We start from the raw sequence: 17040 nt of genomic DNA on the forward strand, positions 1-17040 counted from the left end.
ATTTCCATAAGTGATGGTTTAATTTCCATGAGAAAAAAGGGGGCGTCTTTGTCCAGATGGATTTTATATTCTGTCTGCATCACGGATATCAATTTTCATGCAATGCAATAAAATGGGTTCCAAACTTTGCTTGTTTTCTAATTTACGTATTACTGCGGGGAGGGGGGGGTCAAAGCTTTTACAAAATTCTCAGATTTTTTGCTTTTAAAAACATGTTTGATAACGGATCACTGGTTCAGACAGCAAGGCCGTGTGGGGTCCCGTGGGGAGCTCCGCGGCAGGGGCTTCACGAGACCTCGGGGCGGCCTGGGGACCCTCTGCGGGCACCGTGAAGCCATCTGCTCACCGGACCCCCACCTCCTGCCCCCTTGCCGTCCCTGTTCTGACCTTCACTTTCCAGCCCCGAGCCCTGCGCCCTCACCCGCCTGGTGCAGAGGCGAGAGTCACAGCGGAGCCCCAGCAGCGCCGTGTCAGCGGAGACCGTTTCCCGGGCTGCGAAACAGACTCTCCATTCGGGGAACCAGGATATGCTCTTACGAGGTCCTGCTTCCTCGAAGGTTTTCCTTCCCGAGGACTTTTCGGGTGAATGTTTTTCTTCATATCCTAGGCCCGAAGCTTTGAGAGGAGGAAGTGATGCTCTCCAGGGAACCAACTTGTCCCTCAGGTGCTGGGGGAGAGGTGGCCCTTGGCCAGCGTGGCTTCTGGGACCCCCAAACTCACCCCCCGCCCTCTTTGCTACCTCCCCCATGATAGCCTATTCTTTTTTTATAAATATGTCGTTTAAATTGTTTTAGTGTTTATTTATTTTTCAGAGAGAGAGACAGACAGAGACAGAGTGAGCAGGGGAGGGGCAGAGAGAGAGGGAGACACAGAGTCCCAAGCAGGCTCCAGGCTCCGAGCTGTCAGCACAGGGCCTGATGTGAGGCTCGAACTCATGAACTACGAGATCATGACCTGAGCTGAAATCGGATGCTTAACCGACTGAGCCGTCCAGGAGCCCCCATGACAGCCTCTTCTGAGGCATGGAAATAATATCAGTCATTTGTACTTTAGTGAGAATTAGGACTAAAATTTCAAGCCAGAAGTTTCCACCCTGCCTTGTTACAGCAAGTGTTGTATAGTGCGTCTTTGCTATCCTGAAATGAATCTCACAGCTAAAAGAACTTATCTGCACAGTTTAAAAATCAACACAGCGTCCTAAGTGTTGTATAAAGAAGAAGAATTTGGTAGCAAACCATTTAACGCGAAAAGGATTATCCGCAGCTGCCCAAGAGGCTCCTGCTATTGTCTGCTGTTTTCTAAGGAAGTAATGTAGGCCGAAAATAAGTAAAATGACATTCCACTGAATGTCGTCAATGCTTTTTTATTTATACCTCACGTCTTGAAATGAGGGATAAAGGAGTATTTTTATAAAAGTACACAGAACCGCAGCAGAACGCAATCACCCCAGATGCAACCCCGTGGGATGTGTGACCGAAGAGCCTCGCACAGTCCGGAAATGAGGAGGAACTTTGGCTGGGAAGACAGGGTCCTGATTTGCTTAATGAGCTCAAGACACGAAAACTGTGCAGAAAACGCTCTTGTGTTTCGGAATGGACCGCTTCCCCGGAGTTGGGGCCCGGTGGGGGGGGGGGGTGTCCTGAGGCGGGACCACCGCCTGTGCCCTCCCAGCCCTCATGAGACCCCGGCCCCGCCGACTTCCCCACACCCGAGGTGGGGCCTCCTGCTAACAGAGGCTGTTCTAATGCTCCTTTGTGGAATCCACCGGAAAGAGACCCTGCCCCCATCCCCCAGCCCCAGGTCCCAGGACTGCACCCGCTCCCCCGTCCAACACCCCTCCCTCGGGTGGGTGCAGGGGAGGACGGAGAGATCAGCGACGTTCCAACACTTTGCAAAAGAGGGAGTGGGATCCCAAAGCCCTTGCTTCTCCGCTCAGCTCTGTCCTTCGCAAACGCCACCCGCTTTTGCAGAGCCCTCCAGCCATCTATCTGCACAGTCCCCGTGAACGAACCAGCACTAACGTCAGCCCCGAGCCACCAAGGGACAGCCGGCCGTCCCCGAGGCAGGGAAACGCAGGGCCGGGTGCTGGGCGGGCACCCACCGGACCCCGTCGGGTGCGAGCAGGGCCGAGCCGGAGCCGTGGGAGGCCGGCGGGTCCAGACCTGAGGCGCCTTTGCGGGGGCCCGGCTGAAGGTGCGAGGATGGCCCTGCTCACCGGCTGGGCTGCTCTTGGGTGGGGGCGCCCGCCCGCGGGTATTCCTGCCCCTGGCTGGGGAAAAGCCGCTTCCACAGCACAGTGGTGGCCGTTTCGCGGACCCACGCTCAGCACGTGTGGGCTTGAGCCTTGGCTGTGCCATCGGCCGTCACACTCACACGCAGTGGCCCCTGGGGCGGCGGGAAGGGTGGGACGGGGCACCGACGCCCCCTTCTGGTGGGGTCACCCCCTGGCCCCTACCTTAAGCGCAGGAGGCAACGGCACAGGGGCGGGGCTTCTGAGCTCACTGTGGACACCTGTTCTTGCCGTTCTTGCCAGAGGCCCTCCCTCTGCTGTCATTTGCCCTCCCGCGCGATCACCGCCTCGTTGGGACCCACGGGGGGTGGGGGGGCGTGGCGGGGACCCAGGGGCCTCTCCCAGCTGTGGGTGTGCTTTGACTGGCCATGGAAAAAGAAAAAAAAATCGAAATAAACAGAACAAAAATCCCCCAAGACCAATAAACACAAACCAAAACCCCCCAAAGTCAACCCTTTTTCTCTGACACCGAAAGCTGCTCCCGGTCCCACACCCACAAGGAAATGAATCCTGCCAAGGATCTTAATTGCTAAGGCTTGGGATCTGCTTCCACCCTCTGGGCGTGGCCTCCTCCAGCCTGGCCCCAGATGCGAGCCACCCCGACAGGACAGAGCCCAGCACCGCGGCCGGCGTCCTGGCCAGGGACTGGGGAGCACACCCGGGTCCTGCTACAGCTCCCGGTAACTGGCACACCGCTCGGGGAGCACTGCAGCTGGAGTCCGGAGCGGGGCTGGAACCCTCAGGACCATTCTCCCACATACACCTGCCTCCCTCAAGGGCTGTCTGGGGGTAACATGAGGTGCAGTGGGCGCCTGGAGGTGGGGACGCCTGGAGGTCGGGGCGCCCGGAGGTGGGGGCGCCTGGAGGTGGGGGCGCCTGGAGGTCGGGGCGCCCGGAGGTGGGGGTGCCCGGAGGTGGGGGCGCCTGGAGGTCGGGGCGCCTGGAGGTGGGGGCGCCTGGAGGTGGGGGCGCCCGGAGGTCGGGGCGACCGGAGGTGGGGGCGCCTGGAGGTCGGGGCGCCTGGAGGTGGGGGCGCCTGGAGGTGGGGGAGCCTGGAGGTCGGGGCGCCCGGAGGTGGGGGCGTCTGGAGGTCGGGGCGCCTGGAGGTGGGGGAGCCTGGAGGTGGGGGAGCCTGGAGGTCGGGGCGCCCGGAGGTGGGGGCGTCTGGAGGTCGGGGCGCCTGGAGGTGGGGGCGCCTGGAGGTCGTGGCTCCTGGAGGTTGGGGCGCCTGGAGGTCGGGGCACCTGGAGGTCGGGGCGCCTGGAGGTTAGGGTGTGTAGGGGCGTTGGGACATGTGAAGGTCAGGGTGCTCGGAGGTCAGGGGAGCACATTGAGGCACACAGGTGGGGCCACAGGGTCCGCGTGGGCTGGGCCGCTGTCCCTGGCTGGTTTGCCCACAGAGGCCTAGCGGGTCTGGTGCTCCCGCAGCCCCTTTGCGCACGCAGCCGTCTGGACAGGGTCTGACGCTTTCAAACTCATCGGCTTCACATTTGGGCCCTGACCTGGTTTCAGGCCAAGGCCGGAGCTCCGTGCTGAGGACTGGCCCGGGGTCGCCTGTGCCAGGCCGGGGTCCCTCCCGTCGGGGGAGCCCCACTCTGCAAGGTCCACGCCGTCGCTGACACAGCGAGTCTGAGGGAGTGCGCTTCGGGCCCACGGAGCCGGGAAAGCCGTTGCCTGCTGCCTCGGTTTCTCCCTGCTGAGGTGGGGAGTGAGTGAGCTGGGAGAACCTCTGCCCACATCACCTGTGTCCACGGCGAAGGTCAATGTGACAGACGTGCAAACCCTCTCTACGTCGTTTGCTAAGGCCTCGATTTTTGTTTTCGGCTGTTTTACCATCAGAACAACCGACACTCGCTGTTCCTTCTGCAGACTGACAACTATTTGCAGAATGCAGTGTTTGCACAACAGGTTCTAAGAGGCCCCTAAGAAAACAGAAGATGTGAAATCCATCAACAATTTTGCTGGAGTGAAATCACAGCCACGACCTTTCTGTTTGCCTCACCAACGGCTTTTTCATCGATTACTCTTTTGCTTTAGACTAGAATGTCTGACCCCCGTTTGGCTGCGGCCGACCCGCCCGGTCCTGGGATGCGGCTGCGACCCTGGGCCCTTCACCCCTGGACGTGTTGCTGTCTGCTGCCTCCGTGCTCCCCGCGGTGTCCCAGTCCCCCTCCCGTCCCCGTGGGCACGTGCTGGCGGAGGCCCTTTCGCTGCGGCCGCTCAGACGCCCCGCCCCCCCCCCCCCCCCCCCCGTGCACTATAACTTACCTCAGGGCCCAGGTCTGGAAGGAAGTGGGGCCCCTGGCCCCCCCCCCCATCCACCCGTGGCACTGGTGTCCCTGCAGGGCTCACCCCAACGTCGACGGGCAGGAAAACGGAGGCTCCCGTAATGCAGACACTCCCTGTCCCCTAAGGAATGCGCCGCCCTGGGTCGCCTTCGGCGGCCCCCACCCGGCCCCTCCCGAGGCGATTAGCTCCATCCGTGCCTGAGCCCAACAGGCTCTTCCAACCCCGGGGCTAAGGTGCCGGGTGCCTGGTTGGAAAAAAGCAGCCGGGGTGGGTTGCGTTCCCCACGGCACCCGGCAGGCAGAGCCGTCGGCCAAGGAGAACGGGGCATTGGTGGGAAAAGTGCTCCAGGCCCTGTCAGGAAGCCTGGTCCTGCCCCACGGGGGGCCCTGGTCGGCGGTGAGGCTCGCCCGGGACGGACGTGTGCACCGGAAGGGCCAGTGAGGGGTCGTCGGACCGAGAGCCGTCGGGACCGCGTGAGCTGGGCTCGTCCTTCGGGCTCGTTACTTGTTCATCAGCACCGCCTACGAGGCCGGCCCCACGCGCACAGGCCCCGAGGGGGAAAGCCCAAAACAAGAGCCTGGAGCGGAGGCCGCGCACGAGTCGCGCTGTTGGCGGCTGGCTGGGACCCTGAGGGGCAGCGGACTGTCCATCCGTGTCCACCCATCTCCTTACGGAAACCGCTCGGAGTCAGAGCCTGTCCGGAAGGCTCCGTCCACAGGCCGGGGAGCACGCGGTGTGCAATGTTTGTGGGTCCACTACGCCCCCCACGTCTGATGGTGAGGGGGCTCTGGCCGGGGTGCTTGACTGTGGCTGAATCGTCGTCACTAACTTCATATTAACAGCAATGAGAGTCTGGGGACACAGGAAGACCCAGCACCCGTGGGGAATGACAGGATCTGCGGGTTCCGAACGCCAGGGCCGCAGACGTTCGGCAGTTTCCTTGCCGTGTCCTCCTTCCCGGCGCTTCGTGAAGAGGTGTCCAGGAGTGTGTCCCTCAGTCACTAACTCCCCAGGTTCCCGGGCAGGTGCGTCTGTGCTCTTCCCATCTCCCGGCTGGGCCCAGGGGGACTGGCCACCGGGGAGGGACCCAGGCTGCTGCTTGGTCGCTCGGTGTGGAAAAGCAGGGCGATGACAATAGCTGTTTTGTGGGGATGACCGGTGCCCCGACGCCAGCAGGTCCGGGGCCTTAGAGGGCCTCCAGGCTGTTGCCTGAGTGAGGGGAGCTGGGGGCAGGCAGCATGTGTCCAGAGCGGGGCCGGGCCCCAGGACACTGTGCCATCGACCCCTCGGGGGTGAGACAGACCCCGAGAGTCGCCCTGCTTCCAGGCCCACCCGGAGGAGGGCAGCCGGGAGAGGACACAGGCGCGAAGGCCACCTGGGCACAGGACACTGGAAAAACGCACAAGCAGGAAACAGGTGTGCGGGCAGGCAGCGGGGTGGAAGGAAGAAGACAGCAGCCAGGATGAGAGCAGGGGAGACGATGCCTGAACGCAGTGGACACGGCGCCTCCCCGTCTGTCCGGCTGGACGAAGGGGCCGGTGAATCCCCGTCCGGGAGCCCCAGGAGGAGCCGGCAGGCGGGCTCACACACACGCACAGCCAGACGGTTGTCAGGGGAGGATTTATTTGTCCGCCCTTGAGTGTCACTGGACCACAGGCCAGACGGGCCCTGATGTGGAAAACAGCCTCGGGAGTGATTTGGGGAACACGAAACCGTTTTGAAGCCTCGAATGCCCCGGTCAGTAAACTGCAGTCTACTGTCTTGTGTCCCATCACCGTCCCACAAAGGGGCAGCACACGTGTGTGTGACACGCGGCTCTGAGTGTTCAGAAGCAGCTCGCTTCCTGCAGGACGGAAAGGCCCGGGCCGTGTTGTTTCCAGGGTGCCCTTCTGCCCCAGATGCCCCGAGACGGCCGTGCGCTCCCAGGAATCAGCCGGAAGCAAGTTCTCACGCGGGGTTTCCAAGCAGGCGCCTGTGGTTACTACCGGCAGAGGAGGGTCTGCGATCCATAGGCCGGGTCCTGTGGGAGACAAGTCGCACTGAGCACACAGACAGACGGGGGACCCGCGTCGGCCCTCGGGTCTCGGCCGGGCTAATTAGGGGCCCAGGTGTGCAGGGAGCATCTCCAGGGACAGGACAGCGGGCTGTTGCAAGGGCCCGCCGACCGCCTAGGTCTGACAGGTGCAGGGGTGCGAAGTGAGTTTTTAAAAAGTCTTATTTATGTTTATGCAATCTCTACACCCAATGTGGGGCTCGACCTCATGACCCGAGATCAAGATTCGCACACTCTTCTGACCGAGCCGGACGCCCCTAGAAGTGACTTTTTAATGCATCTGTTGAGGTCACACGTACAGAGTAAAAACAGTAAAAAACAAGTCTAGATGCTACTTACAGCTATTCCATTTTTTTAAAAAGTACATTTAGGGGCACCTGGGGGGCTCAGTCAGTTAAGCGGCCGACTTCGGCTCAGGTCATGATCTCGCGGTCCGTGAGTTCAGGCCCCACGTTGGGCTCTGTGCAGACAGCTCAGAGCCAGGAGCCCCCTTCGGATTCTGCGTCTCCCTCTCTCTCTGCTCCTCCCCCGCTCACGCTCTGTCTCTCTCTCTTTCAAAAATGAACAAACATTAAAACATTTTTTAAAAGTGCGTGTAGAAGTCAACGTTTCCTTTCAGCTCCTGTTCTTGGCGGCGTCTTGAGCCAGTACCTGGGGTGAACGCCCGCCGTCAGGCCTCAGTTGGCACAACAAAAGCGTTTCACGGCTTCCACTCTGGCTCACTCGTTCTAATTTGCCCTCGCTTTTTAAAAAGTAGGTTAACGTTTCACTAGTTCACATTCTCCTGTAAATGCGGTTTGTGGGAGAAAACACACAGGCAGGTGCAGAATGGGGAGGACCGGGTGCTGTGGGGAGCACCTCCTGGTCGGAACGGAAACACCTGCCACGCGGGGACCCACGATCGCCCGGTGTGCACCCACCTGCCCCGCGCCCCGAGTGCAGGTACCAGGCTGCGCCCCCGTTTCCGGGGATGTTCCAGGACCCGGCGGGCAGGCTCGTCCTGTCTGCACGATGGGCAGTGAGGATTTGCGGCCCGCGTGTGTCCTGTGGACAAGCACACACTGGTTACGACTGTCATTCCTCACAGGGACCCCAAGGGCCCGCCCCACACGCCGTGCTGCCACCGTGACTGGAGGGAGTGTTGGAGCACCGGGGAGCCCCCCTCAACCCCGACCTCTCAGGGGAGGAGCCTGGCGGCATTACTGCGACGAGAACGTTCTCGCACAGCGTGGCCTGTACTGTCCTCGGTCAGACGAGGGACGTCAGGAGGCCACAGAGCGGGGCCAGCGCCAGCCCTGCGGCCGCAGCCACCACACCCGAGCCCGGTGCTGCCACCCCTATCTGACGGCACTTTTAATTCGTGCAGAAACGCGTTCAGAAACTCACAATCCATACACGGAAAACTGGGATTACGGGCAAGACCCCCACTCCCACTGACGTTACAATTCTCACGCTCACTGAGGACGCTCTGCGTTTGAACGTGACCATCTCCGACGCGCTGTGTGCGCCTCTCCTGCTGGGGCCAGTCCCGGCCGTGGCCCCCCCCCCCTCACAAAGCAGGGGCGTCCCCAGCGTGGGACCCAACACCCTCCCCAGCAGCCAGGGGCACAGGGGTCACAGGGAAACTAGGAAATGCCGCGGGACGAATGGACGTGAGCACAGGACGCACTGGGCCCTCAGGCGCAGAGGTGGCCCGAGGAGGAGGGGCCGGTCCCAGTGATGCGCGTCTACGTGGATATGAAGAAAGACGTCAGCCGAGCCACCTTGGTTTGCAGCCTGGGGTGCCGGGAAAGGAAGGACCGGTGTCGGCTGAGAGGCAGAAGGACCAGAGACCTGGGCAGACGAGCCTCACAGGCTGTGTGCCTCAACCTCCCCTCCCCCACCACCTCCGCCTCTGCCCGCGGCCCAGCTCTCCCGCCAGGTGGGTGCCCTCTGGCACTTGCCAGGAGGGGCCGTGCTCTCTGGACCCCTCTGTCTGGGATGTGTGGCTGCAGGCGTGGGACAGCCCCCTGTCCAAACCGCACGTCCCACGGAGACAGGCCCGCTCCCAGAGACACCCTCTCGCCGGCACCTGCCCCGGGCCCCCGGGCGTTCCGCCTCCCCGTTTGCCAGCCTTCCGTTTGTGTCCTGTGTTTATCCTGCCATTTCCACTGGAGCTCCGGTCCCACAATCCATTTCTGCCTAACGGCGCTGGGCACGCGGGCAGCCGTGAGGGCCTCAAGGGACAAGGCGGTGGTGGGTTCGGTTCACACGGTCCTTTCGTTAGAAGGTCGCTGCGGTCACCTCAGAGTGGGAACATGCGTGTGCACGCGTGTGCAGAACACTCACACCCCCCGACGGCCGCACACAGGCCACCACACCAACTCCCTTCGTCAGACCTCATGTTCTCGGAACGAGTAGTTTCACAAACAGGTTTTCAGGGAAAGAAAAACAGAATTTTCCGCAGACAGAGCATTAGAGCGGACTGTTTCCCTTTCCATCCTCCTTTTTGTTTGTCACGGAATTATGATTCCAACGCGTTCCGTAAGGAGCGAGCGGGAAGCTGGCTCATGGGTCCTGCTCCCGGGACGTGGGGGCAGACGGGACTGGTGAGGCGGCGGGAGGTGGGTGTGGGCTCTCAGGGAGCCGGCTGTGTGGAGAGACAGGAGCGTGAGGCTGTGAACGCGGCTTTCCGAGCCCAGCCTCCTCCTGTGGCGGGCGGGTCACCAGGACCTGAGCGAGAGCGTGGGGAGTGTCGGCCATCCGGGAGGAAGGAAGTGTCGCTGATGGTGAGTCAGTGAGGACTCAGCAGGACATTCGGACACGTCCTCCACCAGCCAGCTGTGCCCGGCGCATGGGAGCCTGTCACTCCTGCGGTCACTTATGACGTCTCCAGGACTCAGGACATGACAGCAACAAGCCTTGGGGGGACCACCCTCCCTGGGGTAGCGTGGGTGAAGGCGTCTGGTCTCCTGGAAGGAAAGCTCTGGGAAGCCGGCTGGGCGCTTGTTCCCGCTGGGTCCCCTGTGCCCGGACTGCAGAGGGCCCAGGGGAGCGCGGGACAGAGAGGGAGCCTCGGATTCGGCCCCTGGCCCGGCTGGAGCGGAGGCAAGGAGGCCCCGTGCCTACACCCTCTGGGAAGTCACTGAATTTGCTCCGTGGGGAGCAGAGGCCAAGACAGGAGGACAGGCGTCCCAGGCGTGTGGCCAGCCGCCACGCGCGACACTCGCTCAAACCACGCAGCATGCTGGAGGGCGCCAGGCGAGGCCACCCAGCCTGGCGGCGGGGGTTGGGCGGGAAGCAGGGGCCCAGGTGCCAGGCGATTGTGGATCGTGCACACAGAGCCGTCCGTGTGGGCACAGCCGGACTCTCCCTCTCCCCCCGCTGAGCGCCCGCTAACCAGATGTCGCAGGAGGGCTGCCCACCAGGAGCTGAGCCCCCTCCCTCTGTTCCCTGTGTGGGTTCAAATCCAGAGGACAAACTCCCCCTTTCCAAGCCACCCCCCCTCGCAGGGAGGACCGAAAACTGGGAAAATTCAAGCTGTCGACCAAAGCAGTTTCAGGTAAAAGGTGAAAGGCCTTCAGGGCGTGGAGGGGAGTGGACCCCGCAAGTGGAAAGGGCGCTTCTGGGCGTGGCAGGTCTGCACCCCCTCGTGGCCCAGGGTGTGGCTGCCTGGTCCCCACGGCGACCCCGGCCGCGGTCTGAGCCCGTTTCCTGCGTGAACTGCCGTCCTGTTTGCAAGTCAGCATCCGCCTCGAGCCGCTCGGCCGAGTGCTCTCAGGTGTTCTCCTGGCTGCAGTCGGCCGTCAGGCTCGGGGGATGCTTCCCCCCAGACTTCCCCGGAAAGGTGTTCGTGGGGCCGACGGCTCTCAGTTTCTTGGTGTGGGGGCTACAGGCGTAACCCAGTGACCAGGGCCGGTGTCTTAACTGCGATGTTCGCAAACACAAAATCGCACGTTCGCGCTCAATTACGGAACGTCGGCTGCTCGCCGCGTGACACTTGGCAGGTCGGGAGCGGCGCCCAGCCCGTCTGGCGGTGTTTGCTGACGGGCCCTCGAGTTTCTACTGCTCCGCTGACTTAGCGGCTCGCTGCGGGGGTACTGACGCCAGCGTCCGCGCCTCTAAGAGCAAGTGATTCTCACAACAGGTTCCCGCCCCCGCTGTCCTACACCTGGAGACGCTCCGTGAACCTGACTCCAGGGACTCCCCGCCAGGTAAGCGGGGGGTGGGGGGCGGTGAGCGGTCCGTGACCAGTCAGAACAGCCCTGAGGGTGCGACCACAGTCGGGCCAGAGTCAACTAGGAGGAGGCAGGGGCAGGAGGACAGGCCCCGGCCCCGCGCAGGCCCCGGGTTCCCGCGGCAAGTGACACATTCCGGAAACGGACAGACCGACACTATCATACGAGTTTCTGGGGCTTCAGTAACACCGTGCCGCGGCCTGGGGACTGGGCAACGGGAATCTGTTCTCTCCCTGTTCTGCAGTGTAGACACCCGAGGTCATAATGTCGGCAGGGCTGGTGAGGGACCATCCGCTCCAACCTCTGGAGAGGCTGGAGAGCCTTGGCTTGTAGACGCCCCGATCTCTGCCCTCGTCTCCACCCGGCCTCTCTCTGTGTGCGTCCTTGTCCCCATCCCCCTTCTGTGAGGACGGCAGTCCTGCTGGGTTGGGACCACCCACTGCAGCATGACCTCATCTCAACTAGTTTCATCCACAGCCACCCCGCTTCCACATGTGGTCACGTTCCGAGACACCGGAGGTCGGGTCTTCAGCGTGTGACCCCGGGGGACGCACGTCAGCCTATGACAAAGACTCAGGTGACCGACAGAGAAGTTAGACGAGGTAGCAGCTAAATTTACCGGCCCGCGTGACCCGTGATGTCTGGGTCTTCCTGTTCACGGTGACCCGAAGGAATCCCTCGCGGTATCGTCTGAACCGCGGCAAACGTTAGTTCTGTCGGACGTTACGAATCTGCTGCAAAGCGTGTCCTTTAAAAACCACTTACCAGACACACAGTGAACTCTTCAGGGACGGAAGTCGAGGCACAGGTGGTCTTGGAGCTTAAAGGATATGGTGCCGGGTCTACCAGAGCATCTCGGCGGGGGGATGGGCGGAGGGGGGCCGTCACGCTAGGGGGGGCTTCACCTCAGCTGCTCGGGACAGAAGCAGGGCTGTGGCTGGCCTTGGTCGGTGACACCCGTGGAGCACAGCAGTGGCCTCACAACGGTGACCCCTGTCTGCCGTGGCTATGAGGTTTGGCTGTTTAAAACCTGCTTCTGCAGGGTGTAGGAACACGGGGAGATGTCCCTCTTCAGGTCAGGGGCAGGCGTCTCTGAACGTGTCGGGACGTGGCGGGAGCCACGGAGGCGCCGACGCGTGGAGGTCACCGCATCGCTGGAAGACGGGAGGGACGCAGAGCAACGCGGGAGCCGCGGGGGCCGTGGGGCGAGGCCTCGGGGGCCACAGGGCGAGCGGCAGGAGGGACAGACCGCGGGAGGCAGTGGTGGACGAGGTGCGGCAGACGCGGGTGTGGAGGGGGCGGCCAGACGGCACGAGCAACGGCTTCGTGCATTTTACGCACGTGAGAAACTTCAGCAAGAGTCTGAGCTTGACTCCTGAGAGCTGCTAGTGAGAGCGGCTCAGGGGCGCGGACCCGTCCGCCGCACAGACGCCCAGATCTGCCTCTGAGGCCCCACCACGCTGCCAGGTTCGGCGTAAAAGTCCAACTTCCCAAGTCCCAACTTCCCAGGAGTCGGCCCTGGAGTGGCGGATGTGGCTGAAGACAGGACCCTTGTTCTCTGAGAAACCAGGGGCGGGGGGCGAATCTCGGCTCCTGAGAGAGCATCCTGCAACCTTGTAAGGTTCCCAGAACCCCATCCCCGGGGTCTCCGCCCACAGATACCTGATTCCCTGGGCGTGAGGGCCATTGTCCCGCTTTCCTTGTTTGAAGCGTCATCAAGAACCAGGAAGTCTAATGCTTTGTACAGAACAGCTCTGGGGACGGAAGGGCTTGGGGCACTGACCCTCTACCCTGGCCCCTGAAACACAGCAGCCTTGCCCGCGGGGAGGAAATGGCCTCCTTCGGCGGAAGAGCGGGGACTTACCACCTGCAGACCACCGTCCAGGTGAGGCCTGCCAGGCCGCCGACGAGCAGGGCACCCAGCGCCACGGATACCCAGGACGCCTTGGGGAGCCTCCCGGAGTCTGAGGAGAAGGAGCGGGTTAGCGAGCCGGCCTGCCAAGCGTGCGGCCGGTGTGCCCGGGAGCCCGAGCCCACCCTGGTCCCGAGGGGGCCCGCCTCTGCTCGTGACGGCATGGTGCACCTGGGGGCGCAAATCTGCCTGAAGCAGCCATTTCCACAGACGGGCTCCCCCCGATGTGAGGTGCAGGGAGAGCTGGGGAGAGCGCAGGGGCGCCTGCCCTTTTCCAGGAAACAGGCCCTCCCACCAGGACCGACAGGCAGAGACGCGTGAGCCCCGTGGAGAGGTGCTGGGGACCCCGCGTGCTCGTGCTGCACTCACAGAGGGGCCCAGCGGGCAGGTGGGGGGAGGTGCAATGTGACGCCACGAGCTCGAGCCCTCGGCGCCCCTTCTCGCAGAAGCAGGTGGAGGCTGAACTCCGTTCCGTGGTCGGAGCCCCGAGGGGGAGCCGTGGGGCCCCGACACAGCAGGCGCCCCAGCTACGGGCTGGCTGTCCATTCGGCAAAGAAACTGAGCAGGGTTGATGGGTGCAGACCGGAAGGGGCCGTGGCTGGACGGGGGTGAGGAGGGGGCTGCAAGGAGTCACCGGGGACGTGCAGGGCTCGGTGACGGGACTCGGGAAGTGCCCGGCCCACACCTGACTTCCACCTCCCCATCCCAGAAGCAGGGAGAGAACAGGTGGCCTCTCCAGACCCGTCGCCTCCCGGGTCTCACCACCTGCCCAGGATGCGCCTGCCAGGGGGAGAGGGCGCGGGCGTCTCTGCCCGTCCCCCGCCGGCTCCTGTGTGGGAGCAGGTCCTGTGCCTACGTGTGGGTCATCCCAGGTCTGCTGGGCTCCGTGCCAGCCAAGCAGACACACAGGACCTGTGACTCTCCGATCCCACTGATTTTTCTAAAATGGCCAAGAATGGACTTCCCAGACGCATCCACCGCGGTCTGTGGCCTGTCACCCTTCGTCGAGCCAGCTCCTGTGTGGGAGGGGCCCCACCCCACCTGCCTGATGTCCACCCGGCCTCGCCACTGTCCCCAGCCTCAGCGCGGCTGCACGCAGATGGGCCTAAAGAGGTAACTGAGGTCGAACGAGGTCGTGAGGCCGGGCCCCAATCCCGTTGACGGGCGTCCTGTGAGGAAGGGACATCAGGACGCAGACAGCACAGGGAACCAGGTGAGGACCCAGGAGGAGATGCCACCCACGGGCCCGCCGGGGACGGCCCTGCCCACACCCGGATCCCGGACTCAGCCCCCAGGACGGGTGACAGGTCTGCGGTCCGGCCCAGCCTGTGTGTGTTGGATGTCGGGGCCACCAGGCAAGCGAGCACAGGGCCCCGTCCCAGGGCTCCGAGCAAAGCAACCCCGGAGCTAGCTGAGCACGACTGGGTTCCAGACGCCGTCCCAGGATCCGTGCGGCTGCCGCGGGGTCTCCTCTCACCTACCCTGATTCGGGGAAAGCCCGCACGCGCGTGTGGCCATTAACGATCGTGCACAAAACGCACCAACAGAAGGGCCCTTTGCCCACAACGTGAGCGTGCCTGGTGGCCCAGCTTTCCCGTGGCACCTGGGGTCTCTCAGCCTGTACGTGGTCATGGACACCAGTGGGCAGTGGGTGTGGCACAGGGAGCGGGGGGCCGCGTCACGGGGAGGCGAGGGGGGAGCCTCTGGTAGACGGACGTCTGCACTCTGTCCCCACCCACCCAGGACGGGGTAACAACGCCGAGTGACCCAGGTGAGAGTCCGTCTTTCCTGATACCGGCCCCGCCTCACCGAACACGTGCGCACGTGGGGTCCTTCTGCCTGAGAGCACACCCTCTGGGACAGGATCGTTCGGAGAGGCTGGTGGGGGGGCGTCCGGAGCAGACAGCTCCTAGCGTGCCGGAGGCAGTCACAGCGGGTCACGTGGGCACACACACACACCCGGCCACGACAGCAGCGGGACACATCCCCGTGGGCAGGGCCCAGGCCCGGTGCCCGTGCCACAGTAAGACCTGCCACGTGGATGTGGCTGTCGGGGACGGAGATCCCTCAGGGTGGCGTGACGGGGCTGTCTCCCGTGGGGGGCCCCCCTCGCCTTGAAAGCGGGGTGCCGGGGCCCCAGAGCGTAGGGACTGGTTTTCCCTGCACCTGCCCCTGACGCCCTCCAGCAGCTGACGCCCCGCCTGCCGCTTCCGGGCCCGGTGAGGCTCCCCGGCGGGACCACGCGGTCGGCCGGGCACGTGCGACCAGCGCTCTGCACGGGCGGCGTGTGGGGGCGGGACTGGCTCCTGTCCAGGGGGCCCTTCGAGTCACAGCTTCTCAGAACCGTCCACAGGGCCTCGATCCGCCCGCCCACACTCAGCCCCTCAGTCGGCCCTCATGACCGGAAACTGTGAGCACGCCCGCCGCTCTCAGCGAACACACGGGCACCAGGATGGGCGTCTTGGTCCCAAAGCTGGCCGGGCCCCTGCACCGCCCACCTGCGGAGCGCCCTAGGCTCCCTGCACATCCCTGTCCCTCGTCCCTCGCGTCCGCCTCTGGTCGCAACACCCACGTCCTGCCGCCACCTCGGCCTGGCCCACGGCAGCCGTCTCCTGGGGCGCAGGTGTGAGGAGGCGTCCCGCCCTCCGACACGGGGACATAAGGGGACAAGGGCCTGCTCCGCATTGCCCTCACCGCCTCTCCTGTCCCCCCTCCTCCCAATCATCCCCACTGTCTTGCCCCAGGGCCTTGGCACCCGCAGTGCTTTTCCACCCCTCACCTCCGCCTGCACCCCGCTGTGACAGAGACGCTCCCTGAACCCCTGGGCGGGCCAGTGTCCTCACGGACATACCTGCACGTCACGTGCCCCTTTGTGGCACTTACCACGAGGGCGGGCTCTACGTGGCTTGTGAGACTGTGGGTTCGTGCCTTGCTCCCCTACAGGACTCTGACCCCTCACAAGCCGGGGACGTCAGGGTCCCGCCACCCTGCCACCCCTGCGCCTCATGTGGGCGCCCGGGTGGTGCCTGCTGCATGCACTCGGGGACGAGGGTGCCGCCTGGAGTCTGTCTGCAGCGAGGGGCCCCTCCCGCCCCCACACTGGCTGCTTCTGCAGGAACCCCCCAGCCTGACCACGCCCTCCGGCTGCTTCCCCTCCCCCACAGCCTGCACTGTGTGGCCGGGCGTGTTTGCAGTTGGGCTCCGTCGGCCTGGTGCCCCACCCCCACCAGAACAAAATCTGTCCCTGCACATTCTCCTTCACGGGGGCGAGGCGCCAAGTTAGGAACCTGGATCTGCAACCCAGTGGCTGTGTGACCCCCAGCAAGTCACTGGACCTCTCTGTTCCATACTGAGAATGAAACGCGGTGCCAGCCTCACAGCGGAAGCTCCCGGGAGAGGAGGGACGGTGCCCCCACACTGGAGAGGACAGGAAGGTGTCCCCAGTGCCGGAGAGGACGGGGCGGTGCCCCCACGCTACCTCGCCCTTCACGAGTGTCGTGTCTTTCCTGCAGCCAAGCTGAGGTCGCAACTGGCTGGTCCCCGCTCCCACCCAGAGTCACGGACGCGGCACCGGGAGCACACACAGGACGTCATGGGACATGCATCTAGGAGGATGACCCTGCGGGCCTCCGGAAGGTGCACTGCAGACGCGCTCGGGACGCAGGCGGAGGGTGGACTCACCTACACACGTTGTTCCGTCCTCCCCCAGCACGTACGGGTCTGTGCACTCACACCGGAAGCTGCCCTTGGTGTTCCGGCACCGGGCCGACGGGTGGCAGGGGGGCTGTGCCACGTCTTCACACTCGTTCACGTCTGCACAAAGCACACGGAGCTCAGGCGCCGTCTCCTCTCCCGGCCCCCTGTGGCGTCCCCTCCCCAGCTCCGGTCCTCACCCTGGGCGCGACTCAGGCCCCCCAGACTGCTGCCTAGAGGATACGAGAACCCCTAGTGCCCTGTGGGGCGTGTCCCTCTCGGGGGAGCCTCTGTGGGAGCACCTGCTCTCTTCTCGTCCACCTGTGAGGTCAGCTCAACAGCCGGTCGGCCACTCTGTGACCACGCTGCCCAGCACGACCAGGCCGTGTGGTGGGCGTGCGGGGCGGGGTTGTTCCTGACACGGAGGTCGAGGGTGCGGGCTCCCCCCAGCTGGGCTCTTCCCACGTGTAAACAGGTGTAATTATGCACATCCAAGGGGCCAGGGGTCAGGGCTGCGGTGTGCATCTCGAGGGACATGTTTGCCCAGGTTGGGGACCCGCACCTTCTGCTCTCCCTGTCCCGGGGA

At 63.8% G+C, this 17040-nt stretch overlaps 1 protein-coding gene across 1 annotated transcript in view; it reads right to left on the bottom strand.

Annotated features, from left to right (window-relative positions):
* Nucleotides 1–6248: 6248 nt before the first annotated feature.
* The window catches only part of TPO (thyroid peroxidase), a 41408-nt gene continuing 30616 nt past the window's right edge, over nucleotides 6249–17040 (bottom strand). The window contains exons 13-16 of the mRNA XM_042979821.1: nucleotides 16443–16574; nucleotides 12714–12813; nucleotides 7553–7676; nucleotides 6249–6599 (exon numbers count right to left, since the gene is read on the bottom strand). Coding sequence (XP_042835755.1) covers nucleotides 6561–6599; nucleotides 7553–7676; nucleotides 12714–12813; nucleotides 16443–16574 — 395 coding nt within the window. The 3' untranslated portion in view covers nucleotides 6249–6560. The remainder of the gene's footprint in view (nucleotides 6600–7552; nucleotides 7677–12713; nucleotides 12814–16442; nucleotides 16575–17040) is intronic.

The sequence above is a fragment of the Panthera tigris genome, chromosome A3 (genome assembly GCF_018350195.1).
Source record: "Panthera tigris isolate Pti1 chromosome A3, P.tigris_Pti1_mat1.1, whole genome shotgun sequence".
Lineage (NCBI taxonomy): Eukaryota > Metazoa > Chordata > Mammalia > Carnivora > Felidae > Panthera > Panthera tigris.